The following is a 25103-nucleotide window of genomic DNA, read 5'->3' as shown; positions in this document are numbered from 1 at the left end:
ACGTGTTCTTTGGGGGGTTAAACTGGTTGAATGTGAATGGTACTTAAATGCTATTTAAAACGGTTTTCACCTGCAATGTGAAAGGGGTTTAGTGGCTCAGACCCATTTTAAATACCATTTCGAAATACTGGGTCTTAACTGTTTAGGCAATGTGAAAGCAGCATAAGGCTATTGCTTTGTTGCACAACCTTTACAGGCAATCACTGCAATTAAGACTTTCTGTAGCTGGCAATGAGACTTCTGCACCTGCTGGCTTCAGGGTGCACAGGAGATCTCGTCTGAGCTGCGAGATCTCGCGCATGCCCAGTTCAGCCTTCTGTAGGGAAGGACACTGCTCCAGGGGGCAGAGTTTACGCTTCTTCACTTCGGCGGACAGGATGTTAATAGACCTTGTCGATGTCCCTTGCTACTTTGCCTTGTTCATGATGGCTAATTGTGAGTTGCCTCAGGTGTATTAGGTGGCTTCTCCCATGTTCAGGGCCGGCGCCACCACTAGGCAAATCTAGGCATTTGCCTAGGGCGCCGGCCACTGGAGGGCGGCATTTTGTGCCGCCCGGGTACCTGTCCTACGGCGCTGTCTATTTAAATCTGGCGGCGGAGGCAGCGGGGGTCCCTGCAGTCCATTAAAAATCACGAGCGCTATCCGCCGGGCTATGCGGAAGCGCTTCTAGTGTGAAAACTCTGGCAGCACGGCGCACGCTGATCTCAGCCAATCAGCGTGCTGCCAGTGTTTTCACACTAGAAGCGCTTCCGCATAGCCCGGCGGATAGCGCTCGTGATTTTTAATTGACTGCAGGGACCCCCGCTGCCTCCGCCGCCAGATTGAAATAGACAGCGCCGAACGACAGGTACCACCCACCACCACCACACCCCCCCCCCCCCCCCCCCCGGCACCGGGGCGCCCCCACCCCGACTCGCCTGGGGCGCTCCGGTGCCTTGCACCGGCCCTGCCCATGTTTCAGGACATTCTGTAGGAGTTTAATAAAGTTCAGACATGGGCTCATAGAAGGCCACTTCAGAATAGTCCGGTGTTCTGTTCTTATCTATTCTTCTGTGTTTTAGCTATATGTTTTTGGGTCATAATCCTGTTGTTGTATTTATTTATTTTATTTATTAACAGTTTCTTATATAGCGCAGCATATTCCGTTGCGCTTTACAATAGGAGACAGCGATACAACAAACAGGGTATTTACAGACAGTCAACAGGTAGGAGGGCCCTGCTCGCAAGCTTACAATCTATAGTATCCATGACCTGGACAGTGTCACCGCATGCCTTGATAGTCTTGAGATTTGATTTTGCCCTGTGCAGATTCAATGCACCCTATGCCAGATGTAGCAAAGCAGCCCAAAACATAACCAAGTCCACCTTGCGGTAGTTATTGTGTTCTTCAGTTTTACATCTACATTTTTTCTTCTGTAAAAAAATAGTAAGTGTAACTTAGCAAAAAACTCCAGTGTTGACTTATCTCTGTCTCCTTCCATGGATCTTACTGTTGCTACAAAAAGCATCAGATGGTGTGATACCATGTCAGACACTGGCATACCTGGACTTGTATCTCTTGGCTCTTTTTTTTTTTTGTTTTATCATTTTAGCTATACTTCTGTTTAACCCATCGTCCATTTTTCCTCTGGCTGCCAGTGGCAAATTTACCACTAGGCATGTGAGGTATGGCTTGAGACCAGGGCAAGCCTGAGAAAGCAGTGACACAGTCATGATCTTTACACAGAGCCACTTTTCACTGCTGCTGGTTGGCTCTGAAGCCATGCTGAACTGCAAGAGAGTGAGGGCAATTGTAAAGGGGCAATAATATTGTTCCTTCACATGGCCTGATCCCGAACTTCCCCTTCGTATTTATATTTGCAACGGTTGTCAAATCTTATAATAGCCTTTACCTTTAGTGTGCTTGTCTATTATTTTCTTTCTCATCTCATCGGACAACTCTCTCCTTTGCTTTCTCTGGTTATACCAAACTACAGAATTACTTCTTTTCTCCATATATAGGATGTATGACTGATTGAAAAAATTGAAGAGGTGTGTGTGTGTGTGTGTGTGTGTGTGTGTGTGTGTGTGTGTGTGTGTGTGTGAGATTCAAGAAAGCAATTACTGTAAAATATAATCAACATATATTTTAGCAATATTTTATCTGTTTTCAGTTTCTTAGGTATAATTTATGACCTAGCAAAGGCATGCAGGCAGTGGTGGGTTGGGAACTAAAAGTGGCCCTAGAAACATTTCTAGAAGTGGCCTCCCAAGGGCAGCACCAAATCAAATATAGGCGGAACCAACACCAAAATAGGCGGGATTAATACATCACTACACCTGTGTGGAAGTGGTTGGCTACAATATGCTTTGCAATCTAGTGGCCCCCCAGACCTCTAAGCTGCTGTGCAAACCATAAACCTACACATTTCAAACAAGACCCACCTCCGCCCACTGAGACTGAACAGATGTCACAATCGATATAGGTGGTGCCCGTCTTAGATGAGTATTTGCAGTGTCGGATTCTCTGCTCTGTAAAGGCAAATGTTGTTTGTGTAGGAGACAAAAGGGGGAAGGGCCACTATGCTGGGCAGGGCCGGATCATAAAAATAAGTCGCCTCACAGGTGCGCCGGCCTAATAGGAATCTTTCCTGTAAGGTCTATGGCCAATAAATGAGACAATAGCTTTTCATTTTAGCATTCTTTCAGCGACCTATAAGAGTACCAATAGGTGTGTCCACGTCTGTACATAATATTCTGCTATGCATTCACAACAATATTTTTATTCTGTTTAGCCATTTTTACATCTTTTTTTAGCATTAATTTGCAGTTGATTCAAGTTTTCATCACTAAAAAGTAGTTTTAATACATCATAACAAATACAAATAAATGGAATCAAGTTTCAAAGAACAGTCAACTAGCATGTCCTCATTATAAATATAAGAAACAGACCCAAATAATTACCCTGCCTTCTGTGAGCTATCAGCAGCGCTGCTGCAGCACAAACAGCGCACTGTATATGATTTATAACCATTTAATTCCTAAATTAATAATAAAAATACATTGATTAAACATATTGTCATGAAAGGAAAATAATCTAACTGCACACGCTGCATACAGGTATGGGTACGTATCACATCCAGCACCCTGGGCATACAACCCCCATTATACATCATACATTTGTCTGCTTCTGGCAGATATCTGAAAATGAAAGCAGGTCTGAAGGGCTGATGATGCTTTGCGTGCCTGAGGTACAGAAAGCAGAATACTTTTATAAGTGCCAGCATCGGTGGGAATCCACAAAGGGGTTAATAGGATAGGTCCCAGCAAACCTATTAGCAGCGGTAAATTACTACTAATAATAAGATGTTCCTATTATATATCCCGTATGGTCCGCTCTCTCATTTACTATAATCACCCAATGAATCTAATACAATTTACCTTAATAGCTATAAAATGTATTTTCTACATATATTAACCTATTCGCCAGTGAACTCTGCTGAGTCTTCAGTTGACCATTTGTGTGTGGTGCGTTTTTGTGTTTTTTGCTTTTGGCTTAATCTGCCTTTCCAAAACCGCAAAAACAGGATGCTACACAAAATTGCTCCCTACTTCAAAAAAGTAAAATATTTCTGTCACTAGTTTTAATAAAATGCATGGGAATAACATGGTAGCATAATAAGGCATTATCACATGCTGTACATGGGGCTCCTTTGTGCTTTTTAACCCAGGAGCAGGTGAGGGGACGTGGGGAGGGGCAGTGGCGCTATCGGTGCTATGACACACACACACCCCACCCCCATCATCTAAATAGCTGGGGACTTTTAGGTAAGTTTTCCCCCCTTTTTAACTTCTGTTGTGCTGAGGACCCAGGGCCAGATTAAGGTCCACATAGGACAGGGGCTGAAAGTTATTATGAGAAGTGTAGATTTACGGTCCATGCTCTGTGGGCATGGTCAGTGTTCTATGGTTGTGACCGATGCCACAAAATAAAAGAACATCTAATTGCCCAAGCATTTCTCGGCAATGTCAAATTATCGTTTGACCCTCTTTTAATATCATAATGGAGCTACTTGAGGTACATCTGTGGTCAGTGCCTTGTTGCGGAGTAAACAGAAAGGAAAATACTACCTTTTAAAAGACCTTGCCAGCAGCACTTACTGCACCGCATGCTGGTGCAGCTTGCCTATAACAAAGAGTTACATGCGGGTGGGGTGTGTTCAATCTGAAATCTTAATTGCAGTGTCAAAATAAAGCAGCCAGTATTTATTCTGCACAGAAACAAAATAACGCACCCAAATGTAACTCTCTCTGCACATGTTATATCTGCCCCACCTGCAGTGCACATGGTTTTATCCATTAAAGAAGGAGTTTGCTTTTGCAAACCGACCTGAATCACCCCCAAATTCCAAGGCATAAAAAAATTGTATAAGTAGTGTATATGCAATATAAGAGAAACTGCAGTGTATGGTATATTACTATTAGAAAACGCAGCTCTTATGGAGCATACATTGTAAAAGCCAATCATTTAATAACCTGGGACTGACCTTGGAAATGGAGAACTAATGGTATTTACAGTATGATGACACCATAGATTGCTTCACCTGCATGTCGTGCCTCATTTTGTGCTATATATTGCTTTAGAAATAATTTGCACTACTAAAGAAATAAATATAAATGATATGTAAGCATAGCAGAACTTAGTTTTATTCGTTGAATGAGATCCAACAGACAAGTGACATGATTCATAGAGGTATTTGTAATTAAAGAAAACAAAGTTTGTAACTTTGTGTCTGGAACAATGTCATTTTTTTTTTCTGTGCGGGGTAAATACTGGTTGGTTTTGCATGTAGCCAGTGCTTTGTTTGCTTTACTTGTAGACCTGAATCACCCTCAGTGAGACAAAAAATTAACATTTGTGTAAGCAAATATCACAGCTATATCTTATGGAGAGATTTTTCAGCATAAAATCATTGAAGTCAAACAGCAAAGCATATACTGTGGCCTTTCTGGTGTTGAACTACACATGACCCTAGTTTCTCTCATTCCTGTTTTACCTCAGAGTGACGACGATGCCTCACATAATGTCAGGATGGCCATTGGGAATGGTCTGCGGACTGACGTCTGGAGTGAATTTCTGAGGAGGTTTGGTGACATTCAGATGTACGAGTTTTATGCAGCCACGGAAGGAAATGTTGTCTTTGTAAATCACACCAATACAGTTGGTGCAGTAGGAAGAGTAAACTTTATAAGCAAGGTACGTTAATAAAAAATAAAGTCAGTATCTACTGTATTAATCTAGGGCATGATGCACCAGCCACACAATATAGCTACAGGCCCTCTGCTAAAATAAAACTAATATAATAGTGGAGTTTGTATATTTTCCCTGTACTTGCGTGGGTTTCTCATGGGTACTCCCATTTCCTCTCACAATCCAAAATTACACTAGTGACTTAATTGGCTCCCAACAATATTAGCCCTAGTGTTGTAAGTGTGTGTACATGGGCAGACTAGATGGACCAAGTGGTTCTTATCTGCTGTCAAATTCTACTTGTAGTTGTAAAACCGATAAGAAGATGCATGTTGCCCTATGTGGTCCTGTCTATTCAAAGTTATATAGCAATGTGTTTTAATTGCATTAGTGAAATGTTCTTTTTTGAATCTGATCTAGAATTGATGGGCCAAATGTAATAGGGTGAGAGTTTCAGAAAGTGAGAGATTTTGGGAGAGTTTTCCCATTTTTTTTAAAGCAGCAATCAATTACATGGCAAATCAAACTGGTTTTGCAGTGTAATTGCTGCTTTAAAAAAAATGGGAAAACTCGGCATGCGATGCAACGCAACCATGCCCGATTTGGGCTTATTCCCATGTTAAATGCCCCCCCCCCCCCTGACCCGATTTTTAATTGTATACCCACACTGATGGGTAATGAGTATGTTAAATGCCACCCCACTATCAACGACAACCCGAAGCGTGGCGAGCGCAGCGGTACATGTCCTCCGACCTTTTCATACCCCCACTATCCACGTCGGCGTGGAGTTGATTTTATATAGTGTGGCGAGCGCAGCGAGTGGCCGCGGAATATATGTAAAGTAATCCGCGGCCCCTCGCGGGGCTCGCTGTGCTCGCCACGCTTCGGGCTCGCTGCGCTCGCCACACTATATAAAATTAACTCCACGCCGACGTGGATAGTGGAGGTATGAAAAGGTCGGAGGAAGCGTACCGCCGCCCCTCGCGAGCTCACTGCGCTTGCGTTGATAGTGGGGTGGCGTTAACAATGGGGGGCATTTAACATAGTCATTACCCATCAGGGTGGGTGTACAATGAAAAATCTGGTCTGGGGGGGGGGGGCATTTAACATAGGAATCAGGCATCTGGGTGCCTGTACAATTAAAAATCGGGTCCAATTGCATCGCATTGCATGCGATATGACCGATTTTTGGTTGTACAATGCCCTACGATGGAAGTCGTGGGCGCCGTGATAATACACAAGTACCGAAAACTCTCCCAAAATCTCTAACTTTCTGAAACTCTCACCCTATTACATTTGGCCCAATGTGTCTGTATCTATCTGTCTTCTATATCACCGTCACATGACATATACATCTGAGTTCTAATTCACTCTGTTTTCTTTTAACAGAAATTTTTCCCTTTTGAATTTATAAAATATGATATTGAAAAGGATGAGCCTGTCCGAGATGCCAAAGGACGGTGCATCAAGACACGGACAGGTATGTAGTTCCAGGGGTGTTCTACATGTACTGTGAGAAGTAATATTAGTAACTGTTGCGAATAAACCATTGCTTGGAAGGTAATGTTCATTTTCAGAAACCTTCAGTTTATATAAGAGGGTGATATGTGATATTAGACTTATTTTGTCAGGAGATTCATATTCTTGTGAATAATGGACATTGCTCAAATGTCTGCCTTTTATACATGGCACCTTTCTTCTATGCATCATGAGTTTGCATCATAACTGTTATATTCTCAATCTATGCTTACTTGGATATGAACCAAGTCAGTCTAATCAAAAAAATTCACGAAAAACTTAATCTTGTGTGACATTCTGTCATTGTCTATCTAAGGTAGGTCGACCATTCTTAGGTGTCAACCTAGTCACCGTTGACCAATAGTGGTTGACCTAGACAATGTCGACCCGGGGATCAGACACTATTTATGAAAGATATTTTTGCCGATGACACAAATAAAAAAAATAAAAAATTATAGATCAGTAAAACATATTCTATTATGCATTATAACTGCTCTATCATTTGTAATATATAGGCATAAATCGAATCTGATCTTTCTCTAATCAGAGCCCAGTAAATCAAACCTTTTGGACTAAATAAAACAAATCTATTCATATAATAAAACTGTAAGAGTTGTGTCTGTACATAGAGGTCCTTTTTTGACAAATCTGCTTCTAGAGACTTCTGTTTATGAACTATGGGGACTGCTGGGTATTTTATGACTGGTAACTGTGACTGGACATCTCTGCTGAACAGGCGGTCTTTCTGTTTCAGGTCATCCTGGGCTTCTTGTGAGCAAGATCACAACACTATCTCCCTTTGGAGGCTATGCAGGAGATAAGTCTCACACAGAAAAGAAGATATTGAGAGATGTGTTCCGGAAAGGAGACGCCTACTTTAACACTGGCGATATATTGATGGTTGACCAGCAAAAATTTGTTTATTTCCATGACCGAGTTGGCGATACTTTCAGGTAAAATAATAGTGGAAATGTATATAGCAAATCATGTGGTGCAGAACTTGCAGTTTACCTATAATTGCAAATATAAACATTTTTTTACATTTTATTTGATGGATGAAGAACAGCAATAGTAACATTCAGATCCTGAAAGAGTACTGGTGTTCTGTGATAACAGACAAAAGACAGAATCAAACGGTCAGTGACTGCCAGTCTGATCAATGGCCTCCATTTTTTAAAAAGAGGTGTGTTGCGGGGGAGGGATGAGGCAATATCTCCCTCAGGGAATGCAGATCCCTTAGATTGTAGCAACTACAGTAGCTGGGTTGTGCACAACCCCATAGGTCACACAGCTAGCTGGCCGTTGGTTTGAAGCAGTAATCTTGCAACATCTTGCTGCATTGCCATATTATCGCTATCATCGCTGCTTCCATTTAAGTAGCAGCGATAGCTAGACCGACCACATCTGAATGAGGTTCAATATAAGATCCTGGTGTCCCTTGTTCTCAATAATAATATAACATATTGTATATCTATATGGCATTTACTGTAATGTCTTAATAAAACCTCATTAAATTGTGCAATGATGTATCTTTGTATAAGCTAGCACATAGTGGCCTTACGTCATTTGTTTGGATGGTTTTACTTATAGAATCCTCCATTGAGCTTATGAAGTGGTTTGTTGTACATTACCAAGTGAAGTGACCTAGACATAAGTCATTTTAAATATTTTCAGTAGAACTGCCCTACATTTTTATTTTAAGTTCTTGGAAAACTAAATGTTTGCTTATAATTCTACAAGCCTATAATGCATATAATGGGGCCAATTTATTAAGGTTCTATTTACAATGTGAAATGCATCATTCCCAACGCGCAGGGACAGGGCTCACTGTGATGTGCTGAACTGGGCGCCGGCCGCCGGGGGATCTGCGCATGAGCAGTTAGTGCTGACCCTGCCCATAGGCTACAGTGGGCTGCCACCATCTCAGAATGGTGGTAGCCCAGGGACGCAAAGCGATTCTGCCCGCATAGAAACCTATGGGCGATGCATTCGGTGGCGGTGCAGTAGGGATTGCAGCAGGACTCGGAGATTCCTGCTGAGGTCCCTCCTACATACATTTAGGTGGTCCTTAATATTTGCCGGCTAACTACCGGGAACAGGTGTTTTTCGGGGATCACACTGCAAATATTGAATAATAAATGGGAACCACTGTGAGATAAGTGATACAAGAGGTTCAGAATTACTTTGGAGGTAAAATAGTACTTCCTTTAGGAAGTCATGTGATGTCATCCTAAAGGAAGTCAGATGATGTCTATAGAAAATATCTAGTTAATTTTTTGGAAGTGATCTTAGATTCTGCAAAGTAATTCTGAAAAGTGATTTATCTAATTATGGGGTAGATTATCAAAGCTTGGGGAGAGAAAGCATAGTCAGATAAACTAAAAACCGGTAACTCCTGTCATTTTTCAAACGCAGCCTGTAATATGGCATTTGGGGGCTTGATTGGTGGCTGATTCCCCCATATATTCCAACAGAAAAATAACCAGGAATTTACCTTAGTAGAAAATACAGGAAGAAGGAGACAGTGACTACAATTGTTGTGGGAAATCTGAGGCAGATCTCCTGATTAACAGTGGTCATGTATGGAGTCATAAGCTCAGGCACTTTGGTGAGGTGTTTTTTCGCCAAACAACCAAATTATTGATGACCACAGGCTAAATATGTTTAAGCAACAGCTATGATAGCGTTTCTTGTAAATAGGTTTAGTTTTATCACAAAAGATGATCTTCATGTCAGTTGGTCACCTTAAAAAATAGAACAAAATATTCCCTATGAGCTTGTCCCACCAAATCTTTCAGAAAACGGTGTAACACATTATTAATTGATTAACAGTTATATTACAGTTAAACTCATACTAGCCTTATGCTAGTTAAGCATAAGGTTACTAAATACTTTATGGATCATATAGACAGGCACCTTAATACATAAGCACATTTACTATACAATTCTAACATTGAGTATCTCCCAAAAACCAGAAGGCCAAAGAACAACATACTCCCTTTATTGAGAAACATCAAAGTGCAGTCAGCAGGGAGGTCTGAATGCTGCAAATACTGTCCCCAGAATCACCAGCATGGTCATTGTAAGAAGCCTAAAGCAGCAGCAGCAGCAAGGCCAGGCCGGGCCATACCCAAATGAATGTCAAGTGTATTCATGCACAGCTTATCTACTTCATTCAGAGATGGTTTTGTGTCAGAAATATGACAACACCATAGGGTGATTAATTACATGGCTGCTTCATACTTGGAGATTCTGATTTTCCTCTTGATCAGGTCCTGACAGTGTCTGCCTTAAGAATCATGTTCTATTTTCAGGTGGAAAGGGGAAAATGTAGCCACTACAGAGGTTGCCGATATTCTGTGTCTTCTGACGTTTATTGAAGAAGTGAATGTATACGGAGTACCTGTCCCAAGTAAGGACGTTTGTTTGGTTGTGGTCTTTGGTTAAGTACATGATATTGATACTTCTTTCACCTATGTGTTTGTTTAGTACTTGCGTACCTCCCAGAATTTCAAAGAGGCTCACAAATTTCAGGACGCCCTCCTTAATAGATCAGTCTCCCAGATCCGCTCTCTTCCCCTTATCAGTGGGCGGTCCAGGGGCTTAGTGATGTAATTCCAAGTGATGGCACCATGCTCTCCGCACCATACAAGCCCCCACACCAAACCATTTATAGTCCATTTTTCCTGCTGGCCTAAAGTACTGTATAGCAACAAGATTACATGTCCTATTGTCCGTCATATATAGATATAGATATTGATTGTGTCTTATTACTGCAGATTTCTTAGATTATAATTGGCTCCTCAACATTGCCCAGACAGGAAACAGAACTGAATAGAGAATTTAAACATAATAATCAGATTTTTCTGAACTTAAACATAATAATCTGATTTTCTACTTTCCTTTCCTTAATAGATCAAGAAGGTAGAATAGGAATGGCCACACTCAAACTCAGGGAGTATGAGACCTTCGATGGTAGAAAGTTATATGCACATGTCCGAGACTTCCTACCAAACTATGCAAGGCCGCGCTTTATTATGATTCAGGTATGGTATATTCTCCTTTCCTTAAACGTAATACATTTTTATTTGATATTAAAATCTATAGTTAAAATTTCATAAAGAGGAAGAAATACAACTGTGGCATCACTACTATATTAATATGCTGCTTACACACTCTATTGAAAATTGTTGGCATACACAAAAGGGTATGTTTGTTAATTTGGCACTTATTTCAAAGTTTTAGTCAAAATAAATATAATTTGTTAGCGGTCTCAGCACTCTCCTTACTTACTTAATTAATCCAGTGTCCCGGGTGCCCTCCACGGTGGGTAATGTAGCGTGGCATGTGAAGGTGGCACTCACAGAAATAAACAAAACAGCACTGTGAGTTTCTGTAAGTGCCGCCACATACACACGGGTTGGAATCAGTTGGTCTACAGCATGATGGTCGACAGTCATTAGGTCTACACCATTAGGTCGACATGGAAAAAGGTCGACATGGTTATAGGTCCACATGGGCAAAGGTCGACATGGTTATAGGTCGAAAGTTCATTAGTTTGACAATGTCTAGGTCAACAGTCGACATGGGGCTTTTCACTGTTTTTTACCTGAATGTCAACACAGTCAACATGGACACAGTTTAAAGTGCACGCTGCGCTCGCGATGCATCGTGCATGGTGCCTCGCTATGCTCGACACACTATTTATTCTCCCACCTTGTCCTAGTGGATGGTAGGGCATGAAATATCGCATGTCGGCTCAAAAAACTGTGAAAACCCCATGACGACCTTTTTACTGTCGACCTAGACACTGTTGAACTAATGACCTAACAACCTTTTGACCTTTTCCCATGTCGACCTAGACCCATGTCAACCTTTTCCCATGTCGACTTAATGACTGTCGACCATCATGCTGTAGACCAAATGCATCCCCCACAAACACATGGGGGCACTCAGGGATCAATAGCATCACAACAACCACCAAATGCGAAAATATGCCAGCTTTAAAATGTTGGCTCTCACTCTGATGGTTGTTGTGCCGGTATTTATACTTGAGTGCCGCCATTTGTGCAAGTGTTTTTTAAAGGATAGACTTTGTATCTCTTTAGTTGCGGAGGGCAACGGGGTCAGCTATATTGTTATAAGTTGCGCTTCTCTAATTTAGCACAATCCTTTAAAGGCTGGAAGCATGCCCTCCTCAGTAAAACCTAAAATATGTTACCTCCAATATAGACCTTTGTGGCACTTAAAATAATACAGACCAAGCAAAAAGTATTTGCCAAAGTTGGAACACTAATTAGCATTGCATTGTCATCATGATGCTGATAAAAATGTAACATTAAATAGCATGGAAATGTCGGAAAATACTTTTTTGCTTGGTCTGTTATTTAAGTGCCACAGATACAAGATTATAATAATTCGTGGTTGACTTTCTATAATTGTGTCTTTGTTTAGGAAGTGTTGGAGACCACAGGAACCTTTAAGCAGCGTAAAGTGCAGCTTGTAAAACAAGGATTTGATCCTTCTACTATCGCTGACCCGCTCTATTTCCTGGATGAGAGAGAAAAGAAATATGTTCCCATGACTCAGACCATTTATGAAGATATAAAGAATAAAAAAATAAAACTGTAAGGCTACAGAACGCCTGTAAACTTTGGTTACTCTGCGTCCATCTTCTCCACGGTGTTGACAATTCTGCTAGTTTATATTGCATTAAAAGAGACTGTTAATATAAGTGTATGTTTGTCCTTTCTTAAGAGGGTAACGTAGTAACAACATCAATACACATCAGGGCACCATTACTGGCCCCACTGGGACCAATTTGTCAGCTCTGACCCCCTGAACTGGTTACAAAAATAAACAACATGAGCGGCATATGTTGTAATACAGCTGCAATACTCAGCACTGCTCATTTAGAGCAATCTTTGTAATACATTACAAAAGATGATACTGCTTGCCCTTTAAAAATGTAGACTCATGGTGAGATTGATTTATACAGTATATGCCTATAGGTAAGGCACCATCCAGGTTAATGTTAATGATTTGTTTGATTATTAAATGCAATTATAGATGTTATCCCAGCTGTATTCTAAAGGTGCCGATACACTGCTGCGACGTCTCGCAGCAGTGTTCAGACACCCGATAGCCTGCAAGCCGCTGGGACCTTCCCGGCGGCAGGGACGCATGCGATCCATTGTGATGGATCGCATGCGTCCCTGCTTCCCGCCCGCCTCGCCACCTGGAGGGTGGTCCCAGTACGGGTGGTCAGACGGGCAGCCGGTCCAATCACCTGGTCGGGTCCGATGCTCACAGGACCACGCATCGGACCTGGCTGCATGTCAGGGAGAGGCGATTTGGTCCGATTTAACGGGCCGATTGGTCGCAATCGGACCAAATCGCCTCAGTGTATGGGCACCTTAATGGATGCTATTGTCCTCTCTGTTCGGCTCAATGACTGAGTGACATTTCTGGGTTGTTCTGGGGCTTATAAAGACCGTTGTTTACACTTTGAGTGCCAACATCTCTGTGAGAGATGTTCAAAATATCCGCTAAAAATGTCAGCGTCACTCACATTGTTATATAAATTAAAATAAAAACTGTTGTGTACACATGTCTAGTGTTTGTGTGGCTCCGAAACACTGCCATCTGTTGGCAGCAAGTGAAACTATAAGAGATTTGGTAAGAAAGCTCCAGTTTTTTTTTAAAGCGGGAATCATTTACACTTCAAAATCAAACTGGTTTTGCAGTGTAAATGATTGCCGCTTTAAAAAAATTATGGAGATTTCTTACCAATCTCTCATCCTATTATATTTCCACCTACATCTTCTAGCTTTGGAAGCATTTGCTTCAAGCAGGCTTACTAGTGATAAATAAAAATATTTGCCTGGCAATTTTCACCCTATTTTGACAAATTCACTTGGCATTCAAAGGGTTAAGCACACAATTATATATTAACCTATTTTTATTTTGTGTACTATACATTTTCAGATTATGTTTATTTGAAGTTTCCCTCCCATAATATAAATATAATACTAAATAATTACTGGTGGGTAGACAACAACAATTTATGCCAGCAATTAGTTGGTGAATTAACAGCTAATACTATTTTATCTAGTCTGAGAAGAAAATATATGCATTTTATTATAATTATTAATATTTATATTTATTAAGTTTCTTATAGCGCAGCAAATTCTGTTGCACTTTCCAATTGGATACAGTGATCCAATGAATACAGGTAAAAAGGTAGGAGGGCCCTGCTCGCAAGCTTACAATCTATATGAAAATAGGCAATGATACACAAGGATAGGTGTTCTGTATTGCATAAAGTCCACCAGAATGCAACTGTTCTTGGTGATGCAGTGACCCAGCAATCTTGGCCAGGGTCACCTGTACTCTGTGGGATTAAAAAGAAAAGTATATGATTACAAAATGTTGTTTTGAGCGCTACATTAGGTGTATGAGATGCTAGGAATCGCACTGTGAAAATCAATGTAATTAATTAGAAAATGTTAATATTCTGTACAAGATACAAATATTCTTTCTTACTGTATTTATAAATAACACAAATGAAATAATTGCAGTTTTATGTAAATTAGTAGAACCTGAGATGATATGCACAAGTTGACAGTGACATTGTCGGCATACATAATGTCAGCAGAATTTCATGATGTTGAAATGCATAGGGATCACAGTAAAAACACTTTGTTGACATACTAACAATGTCTCTCAGTATTGACATGCAAAATGTTTCATGGTGGCATTCATATATCAATCTAAAGGTACCCATACACCGTCCGTTCGTCGGATCCGTTCGGTACTTAATTAGTACACATCGTATCGCATCACATGCCTTGTGCATGCAATGTGATGCGATACGATGTAAAGCTAGTACAAAAGCTATGTGCAGCACATACTTTTTGTACCGTACGATGAGATGCGCGGGAGCGCGCATCTCAGAGTACAAAAGGGACGCGGCAGAAAGGAGCGTGTATGGGCTCCTTAATGCATGTCGACATTGTAATTGGAGACATACTGAACACTGATCCACGAGGGTGGATTTCCCATCCTAGTGGCTGATTCTGCATTGGGGGCTAGGCAAAAAAAAAAAAAAAATGACTGCCCTGAGCAAAACAATGCTGCACTGCAGAGACTTATGCAATTTGGACCGATTCACCCGATTCCGACGGATCGGGCGAGAAATCTGGTTAAATCGGCCCAAATTGCATGTATTTGACACCGCATCTGATTCGATGCGTGGTCTCGTGTGCTTCAGAGTCGGAGATCGGACCTGCTTGCATATCCATCCTCCGACTTGGGAATTGGGTCTCATGCGATACGTGAAGGAAGGACCTCATGCGATCCTGCAAGCGGGATCGGCTGGCATACACTGCTGCTACTTCTCGCAGCAGTAGTGTATGGCCACCTTTAGATTTGGGTGGGCTGTGTGCAGTGTTGTTCCGACCAACCAGATTGGACAGATATATCTGTAGGGGTGTACCCAACGTCACGCTGCCCAACGTTTGTGGGCTACATGCAAAAGTAGGCAGTGTTTACCTTGCATGTATAAATGTATTTGCACCCCTTGCACAGCAACATGGTTTGCCAGTGTGCAAAGGAGGCGATATGATTACCTGCTTTTATCTCATTATTTGCCTGGACCATGTGCCTGGACCATCTACATGGTGAAGCAGGTCCATGCATTGGTGGAATATATTATTTGCTATGTTGCCGAAGAGGGAGACTGACCTTTCTGTCAAAGTCTACTCTCCTTGCAGCTGCATTGATTGTCGTATTTTGACAGTGTCCGCATACATAGTTACATAGTAGTTAAGGTTGAATAAAGACTCACATCCATCCAGTTCAACTTTGGTGTATTAGCTTCCTCCCTCGTAATACGTTGTGTATAATGTTATGTTTAAGGACAGGTTATGATTGTTTGTACCCCTGTATATTTTTAACCAATAGATGTTTGTCCAACCTTATTTTAAATGTGTTTATTGTGTCAGCTGACACCACATCCCCAGGAGAGAGTTCCATAGTTTGGCTGCCCTGACTGTAAAAAAATGTTTTGTCTAATGAAACGTAATCTTCTTTCCTCTAATCGAAACTAATGATCCTGTGTCCTTGATTCTTTCCTCACAGTAAAAAGGGCGTCTGACAGTTCCTTTCATTGTCCCCTGATATATTTATACATGTTTAGCATGTCCCCCCTTAAATGTCTGTTTTCTAGCGTAAACAATCCTAAATGGTTCAATCTATCTTCATAGCTTAAATTCTCCATTCCCTTTATTAGCTTTGTTGCTCTTCTTTGGACTTTTTCCAATTCTATGATGTCCTTTTTATAGTGCGGGGCCCAGAATTGAACTCCATATTCTAGATGTGGTCTAACCAATGCTTTATACAGTGGCATAATTACATTTGAGTTCCTAGTCTCCATACCTTATTTATGCAGGCTAGTATCCTGTTCGCTTTTTTTGTTGCTATGTGACATTGGGCACTACACCCCAGCTTGTTGTCTATTTGGACTCCTAGGTCCTTTTCAAATTCTGAATTACCCAGTGCCTCCCCGCTTAGGTTATAGCTAGCACATTGGTTATGTTTCCCAAGATGCATAGCCTTGCATTTATACACATTGAATCTCATTTTTCACTTTTTAGCCCACTCGTCTAATTTAGTAAGATCGCTCTGGAGTGTGGAGACCTCCTCGGTTGATCTAATTACTCTGCTCAGTTTTGTGTCATCAGCAAAGATGGAAACATTGCTGAGTATATCCACCACAATATCATTAATAAATATATTTAAAAAAAGGGGCCCAAGCACCGACCCCTGTGGCACTCCACTTAGTACTGGTATCATATTTGATACTGCGCCGTTTACTATCACTCTCTGTTCTCTATTACACAGCCATCAGTTCCTTACCCATCTACAAATACTTTCCCCTAGTCCTAGATTTTCCATTTTATCCCCTCTTATGGGGAACCGTGTCAAAAGCCTTAGCAAAATCTAGGAAGACCACGTCTACTGCATTTCCATTATCAAGGTTGTTACTGACATCCTTGTAAAAGCCTAGTAAATTTGTTTGGCATGAGCGATTCTTCACAAACCAATGTCAGTTATTACTGATTAGCCTGTGAAGCTCTAAATATTTTTGGATACCATCCCTTAAAAATCCCTCAAAGGGGAGTATTCAATGTTTGTGTTCTCCATGTGCAACGAATCCTGTTTAGGATTAGCTGCACATTCGCAGGGTTCAGGAGGGCTGCCTCCCTGTCGCCCTATTCAATGCAGCAGGGGCTCGCTGCCCCTGCTGGTGAATTTTAACCCCTGCGTCGAATGCCGCAGGGAGCCGGAGGACGGAAGCAGGTAGGGAAATGTAAGCCTCCCTGCCTGCCCCAGAATTTATGAGAATGCTGGCAGGGGTAGGTAGCCGCTCCTCCGGTCCTGCACGTAACAAGCCGGGACCAGATTGCAGTGAATATATGAATATTAATGAGCGGCTCCGGCTCCCGGCCCCCTGCTGGCGAATGTGTAAAAAAAAAAAAAATTTAGTTTAAAATTTTTTTTTTTACAAATATATTCATGTGCTCCAAGCACATGAATAAAAATAGCATGCCCCTTCACAGAAAAAAAAATCTGATTTTTTGACACCAAAAAAAATAAATAAAATAAAAAACGCTTTATTTTAAAAGATCACATTCCAGTTCACCTAAAAAAGATGACGAATGTAAAACGGAGAATCATGGCGAAAATCAATAGAGAAAGCAGTTCTCCATTTGAGCATTGAATACACTCTTGGCGAATCCCAGTGAAAACCCCATTGAAATACACCAGCGAATTGCAGCGAACATGAAACAGAGAACTGGCCGGCATTCACTGTTTGCTTTCGGCGAACAGTGAACATTGAATAGGATGAATCATATTTTCAGTGAAAAAAAATTCACCGCAAGGAGTGAAAACAGCCCGATTCGCCGGAAAAACGGTGAATCGGGAGCATTGAATACTGGTCAAATTATTTACCCACTATTGATGTTAAGCTCACAGGTCTGTAGTTAGCTGGGTCATCTCTTTTTTTTTTTTCTTTTGAATATTGGTACTACCTCCGCTAGTCTTTTGGTACCTTACCAGATGATAATGAGTTCTCAAAAACATAATACAGTGGTGTTGCTCATTCCTCCCTTAGTTTCAATAGTACCCTAGGATTTTTTGTTTTGATTTTGCGGAGTCGTAATGTTATCTCATCTGTCGTGAAAGTGATTTTAAGATCTGAGTTTCTTGTCCCATTTATTGTACCTGTATGGTCCACAGTCTGCTCTTCCCTAGTAAACACTGATGAGAAAAACTTGTTTAACAATTCTGCTTTTCCCTAATCCTCTGTAAAGCTATAAACGTTTTATATTGTTTAACGGGCCTATGTTCTCTTTAATTATTCATTTACTATTGATGTATTTGAAAAACTTTTTGGGATTGGTTTTGCTCTCAGTGGCTATGCACTCTTCATCTTCCCTTTTAGCTATTTTGATTACCCCTTTACAAATTTTGTTTGATTCTTTGTACTTGCTGAATGCCTCCTTAGTCATGCTATCCTTGTAAATTTTAAATGCTCTTATCTTATTGTTAATTGCTGTCCTTACTTTTTTGTCCAACTATGCTGTCTTTTTCTTATTGAATTTGCCCTTATTGCCTTTAGGAATATATTTAGTAGTTAATGAATCAAGCACATTTGGTACTTATGTATTATCTGGACTCCCATGTTAAATGCACCCCATTTTTTCATACCCCTACTATCCAACTACGCATGGATTTGATTTTATATAGTGTGGCGAGCGCAGCGAGCCACCGTGCCCGAAGCGTGGCGAGCGGACACGGTCTCATAAGAAAACCGGGAGTCCAGATATGACATAAGTACCGCACATTTTTTAGTGGATCCCACATTTCCTCTGCATTCTTCCCCTCAATTAACACTTCTTATTCAATTTTTTTTAAAGAGTCCCTGAATAAATCGAAGTTAGCTTTCCTAAAATGTAATATTTTAGCCTGTCTTTTATGTTGTAGATTACAGAAGTTGATTTCCATTGAGACCATATTATGGTCACTTTTACATAGATGTTGTATTACTTTGGTATTTGAAACTAAATCTATATTGTTTGTTAATACTAAATCCAATAATGCCCCATTATGAGTTGGTGTTTCAACCGATTGTGTGATAAACTGATCCTTGAGTAAGTTTAGGAACCCCCTACTATTAATACCTGCCCCTATAATTTAATACCTATTTTAATACCTTGCTTCCCTGGACAGTTCAAGAGGTCCCCACATCAGAATGCTTCAAAAACAGACTCAAGACTTTCCTGTTTACTTAAGCATTTAGCTTTTTGTATTTTTGTGTTGTAGAGGCAAACTTTGAGTCTTATTGGTGGAAAAGTGCTGTATAAATACCATTATCTATATATTAATAGCAGAAGGACAACTTTTATGGATGACCTAGATCTATGCCATTATCTGAGACTAGCACAACATATACCAGAGAGTCCGATATCGGCAGCAGTGGGAACCACCCAGTGTGTATGGACCTTAACTAGGGGTGGGTGAGTGCTGCTTCCACCCAGGACACTCTGGGTGCTCCGCTTCTTACTGGTCCAGGTCCAGATTATTGCCCTCCTACAGCCCAGTGTTTTAGCACAAGAAAGACTGGGCCAGATGTATCAAGCTTCAAAATGTGATAGAGTGGAGAGTGAAAAAAATCCAGCCAATCAACTCCTACCTGTCATTTTTCAAACCCAGACTGTAACATGGCAGTTAGGGGCTGAATGGCTGGCTGTTTAGCACTCTCAATTTTATCACATTTTGAAGCTTGATACATCTGGCCCTATATGAGATTCAGCGGTAAATTTACTAAGGTGGGAAACCGGAGCACCTGGAGGAAACCCACTCAAGCATTGAGATAATATACAAACCTCACACATTTAAGGACATCAAACAACAATCAAACCCATGACCTCAGCGCAGTCAAAATTGGGTCTCTGAGGGTAATAATTTGAAGTGACCTTACTAATATTTTATTGATCAGTGTGGTGATTAGTTTTCAAGGGCACTCAACCTATGAACTATATATTCAGACTCATTTGGGTAAATTTACTATTATAGGAGTTCTATTGTAGATGGGATATTTACCATAGCAACAGATTCTACTTTTGATTTAGTTAGCACCCTCTAGAGCAGGCATGTCCAACCTGCGGCCCTCCAGCTGTTGTGAAACTACAAATCCCAGCATGCCTTGCAATAGTTTTAGCATTCCCTAATAGCAATACTATGGCAAGGCATGCTGGGATGTGTAGTTTCACAACAGCTGGAGGGCCGCAGGCAGGACATGCCTGCTCTAGAAGATACTAGATAGAATTTGATTGGTTGCTATGGGCAACATCCCTTCTTCAATAGAACTCTCATTTTAGTAAGTTTATCCCTGAGTCTCTTAAAAGCACCAAAACAAATAAGGCACAACCAGAGCAGCCGTTTACAACTGTGTTTGAGCTAAACTATAATGTCCAACTTGTATAATTGAGGTCCTGCATTGCGGCTGTTATATTTACACTTCTATGGCTGGGAAAGGTGATGTCTAACTCTGTAGCAGCACATTCATGCTGTCACACTGCCCTTACTGTTCACTATTATTATCTAACAAGCGTTAGGTATCCTCCAATGTATTTTCCTGGTCCCATTGGAATTAATTTATTCCAGTCTTCTTCACAAGGCCGCAGGGACCGAGCCTTACCGAAACAAACATACATGTGTAAAATGCACAATTATAAACGCCAAATTAAAGGCAGGTCTAAATATATCCAACTAAATAGTATCATTAGGGAAAACATCTCCTTGGGAAGGTGGAGATGAAAGTTGTTATTTTTAGGAATACAAACAGTTTAACTTTTTAACCACTGGAACATTTATCTATGTTAAATCCTCAAAACCTTGTGTATACAGATATATATGTATACAGAGTGTATATAGGGCCTGATTCACAGTTGATCGCTGATGAGCAAATTCAAAATCCATTTGATTATGGAATGACCGCGCATGCGTAGAGATCGTTGTGCTCATGCACGAGCCAAACCAGCGTCAAAATTAGCAGAAGGAACTATTAACACTACCCTCGCAATTTGATTGACAGGAAGTTAGTGCTTGGGGTGGCAATCTGCTCTTTTCTGGGAGTGTCCAAAAAACGGGCCCAGGTGTTCTAAGGGAGGATGTGTGTTGCAGGTGTGAGGTCGGCGCAGAATAAACTTGGCAAGCACGTCTATTTCTGCTTTGATCTGCAGTGCAGCATCCCCTCCCTCCCACCTGGCCAATGCAGTCACCCATTGGTATCGACGGGCACCGGATCGGGCCGTGTGTACACAGCATTCCTCACTTTTGTACAGGCTGAAAAATCATTTGATGGTTCAGGAATTGCGCATGGATGTGCGACAAAATAACGGATAGCGATATTTTTGAAATTTGCTTGCAGATTTGCACAGGGCGGGTTACCTTTCTGTCTGGGTGGCGGCTATGGACTTGCAGTCACCTGCAACTTTGCAGATGAGTGTTTAGGTCTGATTCAGGCCCATGGATAGATACAGGGGCATCGACCGCCATATCAGGCCCAGGTACGCAGATGAGGTGTTGCCAGACCGCTTTCTTTGGAAATACTACAATTATTAGTTATCAGGAAGTCCCCCCTTCCCCTGCCCTGCACATCCAACAAAGTGAGAGAGGATCTGCCTCTCTGCCGAGTGCAGCACAAAACAGCATGTGTGCTAGGCTGGGGAGAGAGGCTGTAGCAGTCACTCTCCCTGCGTCCAAGTGCCACTGTCTACAATGGGGAGGGGGGGCAGCAGTATATGGGCTTCCCCTGGACCCTCCAAAAGGACTAGGAAAATAATGGTGACTTCCTTGTCTGCCTCACTAGATTAACAGATATAGGACCTTATTCTGGTTGACACGCAGTGCTGCGTATCTTTTTCAACCCGCCTTCACAGGGCAAATTTGCATGCAAATGGATGTTTTGCATAATTAACCATTCGCAGCCTATGCGGTGACACCCGCATCATTTGTGTCCTATGCGAGGACAGGGCAGGCAGCTGACATCCGTTGATGTCCGCTGCCTGCCCCCAGCAACCTCGTCATCGGGGCATTAGCATGGGAACTCCCAGTGTTTCAAAGCATTATCATGCTAATGTCCCGATGACGTGGGTGCCGGGAACATCCCCCGGCCTGCCGCCCCACTGCCCCCGCCCGCACTGTTGTGTGCAAGTGCCCGGGAAACGCATGAAAAACATCATGCTCCCGTGTGAATTTGCATGGGAGTGCATCAATCAGAATAGCCTCCATAGTGGTGAAACCCTGCAAGTGCAAGAATGATAATAAAGTGCATGTCTGCAAAAATATCATCAATGTGCAAACAGTAGAAGTATTGTTATATTTGACAGCTGTCCAGTATTTGTGGGCTACATGTAAAAGCTGCCAGTATTTACCCCATATGATAAAAAAAAAATATTTGCATCTAGGTATTTTTGTTCTTCCGAAAAATAACTTTTTTATTATTATTTGTGGATGCAGCATGTGCTGGGCTAGGGAGAGAGGTAGCGGATGCTGAGCAGCAGCAGTCTAGTCTCTTTTTCTGCCTGAGGTGCCACTGCATTGTACTAGACAGGTAAGAAGTGTTACAAGGTGGGGGAAAGCAATTGCATTGATTACCCAACACCTGGAACCGACACTGCTTGCAGGATCTATTCAGAGGATAGTGGGACTGGGCAGAGACCATCACCTCCCAGACAGTTGGCAAGCCTTCAATATGACGGAAATGGAGGGTGTGGCATTTCCCACTTGACCACCTTGCCATAAGACCACACCTCCGCCTGGACACTCTTTTTAGGTGCACACATATGTCCATCTTGTTCCAACATCATGAACATAACGAGGTATTAAAATGGGCCTTATTTTCTGCTTTACAAGCAAGCAAGGAATGTCACTGCATTACTCATCTAGACAGTGTTGCATCATACTTGTCTACTCTCCCAGAAGTTACGGGAGGCTTGCAGTTTTTCACTGAGTCCCTGTAACCCCCCAGAAGAGCTAGCTTATCTCCTGCATCTTTCCCAAACCCTAGTGAAGTGGTTAGGATGAAACATTTGTGGGAGGAGTGGGCGTAAACATACCTCCCAACTGTCACGATTTTAGAGGGACAGTCCCGATTTTCGGGTCCTGTCCCGCTGTCCCACCCGCGGCAGGCATTGTCCCGCTGCGGGGGGGTGGCAGTTGGGAGACCCCCAATCTAGTAGAATAGACGCTGTGCGCATGCTTCGCCGCGCGAGTGTCCCTATTTCATACGGACAGAAGTTGGGAGGTATGCGTAAATGATGTGGTTTGTTTTAGTTCCTGGCCTTGTTTGTGTCAGAGTTATGACCCCCACCTCCAAAGTTCCCTACTGGTCAATTTTTTAGGCTTCTCCCAGAAAAAAAGAACTCAAAAGTAGTTTTAGTGTGTGTTGAATGTGCTGTGCTTAAATGAATCTGCTCAGCGGGCTGTGTACTTGAAATTTATTTGAGCAATTCTGTAAAAGTGGCCATGAAAACATGGTTTCATGTATGTCAGGCATGTCCAAACAGTTTCTCTACAGCTGTTGTGAAACTACCCATCCCAGTATGCCTTGCCATAGTTTTAGCATTCCCTGATAGCAAAACTGTGGCAATGCATGCTGGGACATGTAGTTTCACAACAGCTGGAGTGCCATAGTTTGGACATGCCTGATGTATGTGATGTTAGGTGCAAACATACTGTAATGGGCCATGTAAGTAAATGTGTGGGGTGGATGGGGTGTGTATTTTTTTTTTAGGGATGCGGATCTGGGGAATCCCAAAATTGAAAAATATGCCTCAGGATGGCATCCCTAATACTAACAGAAGAATGCAATCACAACTGGTAGGAACATTAGTAACTGCAATAGTTCCCAAACATTTTTGAATCCTGGCGCCCCAGAGTATCAGCATTTTATCACGGCACCCCCTAGGATAAAAAATTAGTATTGATATATTTGTGCAAATAATTATAATAAAATGTGCCTACCTTTAATCCAAAAGGCCCATACATAATGGGCAACTCTGGGCTGAAAGCAGGTCAGTTTACTCGTCTTAGCTGCTTTCAACTCTAAATCTGCCCAGTGTGTATGGGGCAGCGATGAGTGATGAGCACTGGTGCGCGCTCCCGCATCATCCCTGGCCCAACTGCTCATCTGCTGGTATTACCAGCAAATGAACAGATGGCTTTCCATAGCGTACAGCTATTGAAAGCCTACCACCCCGGGGAAATTTGACAAAATTGACAAAAAAATGCTCAATACTCCTGGCATGCCATTCAGTGTGCCACTGTGCGAATGAGGTGTGTGCATGTGAGACGCTCGCATGCCCCATTCATGGCAATGGACAGGCGTCCCTGTCCTGGCAAACAGCACGTCAGGTCGCCTCGACTCACCCGTTAAACGTGGCTCCTGTACTTCTGATTGTCCACCATTTTTATGATTGGCAGCCACAAGCACTGATTTTTGCCAATAACTTTGACCAAAAATAATGTAATTTGGTCCTACCCCCAACCAGAGGCACCCCTGCAAGAGCCCCACAGCACCCCAGGGGTGCTGGGCACACAGTTTGAGATGCACTGATTAGTGGGGTTTTTTTTTCCACATTTTAAATATATGTAATGGTTAAACTATTTGCATATCTCTTTTTTTCCCCCACAACGAATATAGATTAGTCCATTCCCACAATGTGAGAACTGTTAATTGAATGTGATAATATATCCAGAAATTCCTTTTTGGCTGCCTGATGTTGGTAATGGGCATTTAACTGTACAAGTGCGGAGTAGCAGACGTTTCATGAGGGGAATGAAGGAGGAATGATGCACACTGCAAATTGGCTTGAATGAGACAGTCAGCTCACCAAACTTGTACATCTACTCTCATGAAACTCTATTGTAACCTAAATGGGTACCATGCCCAGCTGTCTTCCACCAAGGCCTACTTTACAGGCATTGTACAGTTTTCTAGTTCCCTGTGCTAGCAGTCACAAGTATGGCTCTTGAAACATACCCATAAATGAAAAAAAATTTCGTGAAAGGAATAAAGCATGCGGAATTCTTACACTGAGCAAATTGGTGGCTAGTAAACTTGGCTGTTCCTCACACGGCCTTGTTTGCAATGCGTTGGCATTTGAGAAACTTTTTTAGGCTTTTGACAAGGTTAATCATTTTCAGACATCAGTTGTAACATAATCAGCTCATTTATTATATATAATAAATTGTGCATTACATTGACACAATAATACATTA

The 25103-nt window shown here is 41.8% G+C and overlaps 1 protein-coding gene across 1 annotated transcript in view; it reads left to right on the top strand.

The window, feature by feature from the left end:
- SLC27A2 (solute carrier family 27 member 2) overlaps positions 1–12483 on the top strand; it is a 43722-nt gene extending 31239 nt beyond the window's left edge. Inside the window, exons 5-10 of the mRNA XM_083183989.1 lie at positions 5043–5237; positions 6621–6711; positions 7504–7702; positions 10064–10161; positions 10665–10795; positions 12204–12483. Coding sequence (XP_083040115.1) covers positions 5043–5237; positions 6621–6711; positions 7504–7702; positions 10064–10161; positions 10665–10795; positions 12204–12380 — 891 coding nt within the window. The 3' untranslated portion in view covers positions 12381–12483. The remainder of the gene's footprint in view (positions 1–5042; positions 5238–6620; positions 6712–7503; positions 7703–10063; positions 10162–10664; positions 10796–12203) is intronic.
- Positions 12484–25103: the final 12620 nt, after the last annotated feature.

This window comes from Crinia signifera, chromosome 4 (genome assembly GCF_055691185.1).
Source record: "Crinia signifera chromosome 4, ASM5569118v1, whole genome shotgun sequence".
Classification (NCBI taxonomy): domain Eukaryota; kingdom Metazoa; phylum Chordata; class Amphibia; order Anura; family Myobatrachidae; genus Crinia; species Crinia signifera.
This window is presented reverse-complemented; position numbering and strand designations above follow the sequence as displayed.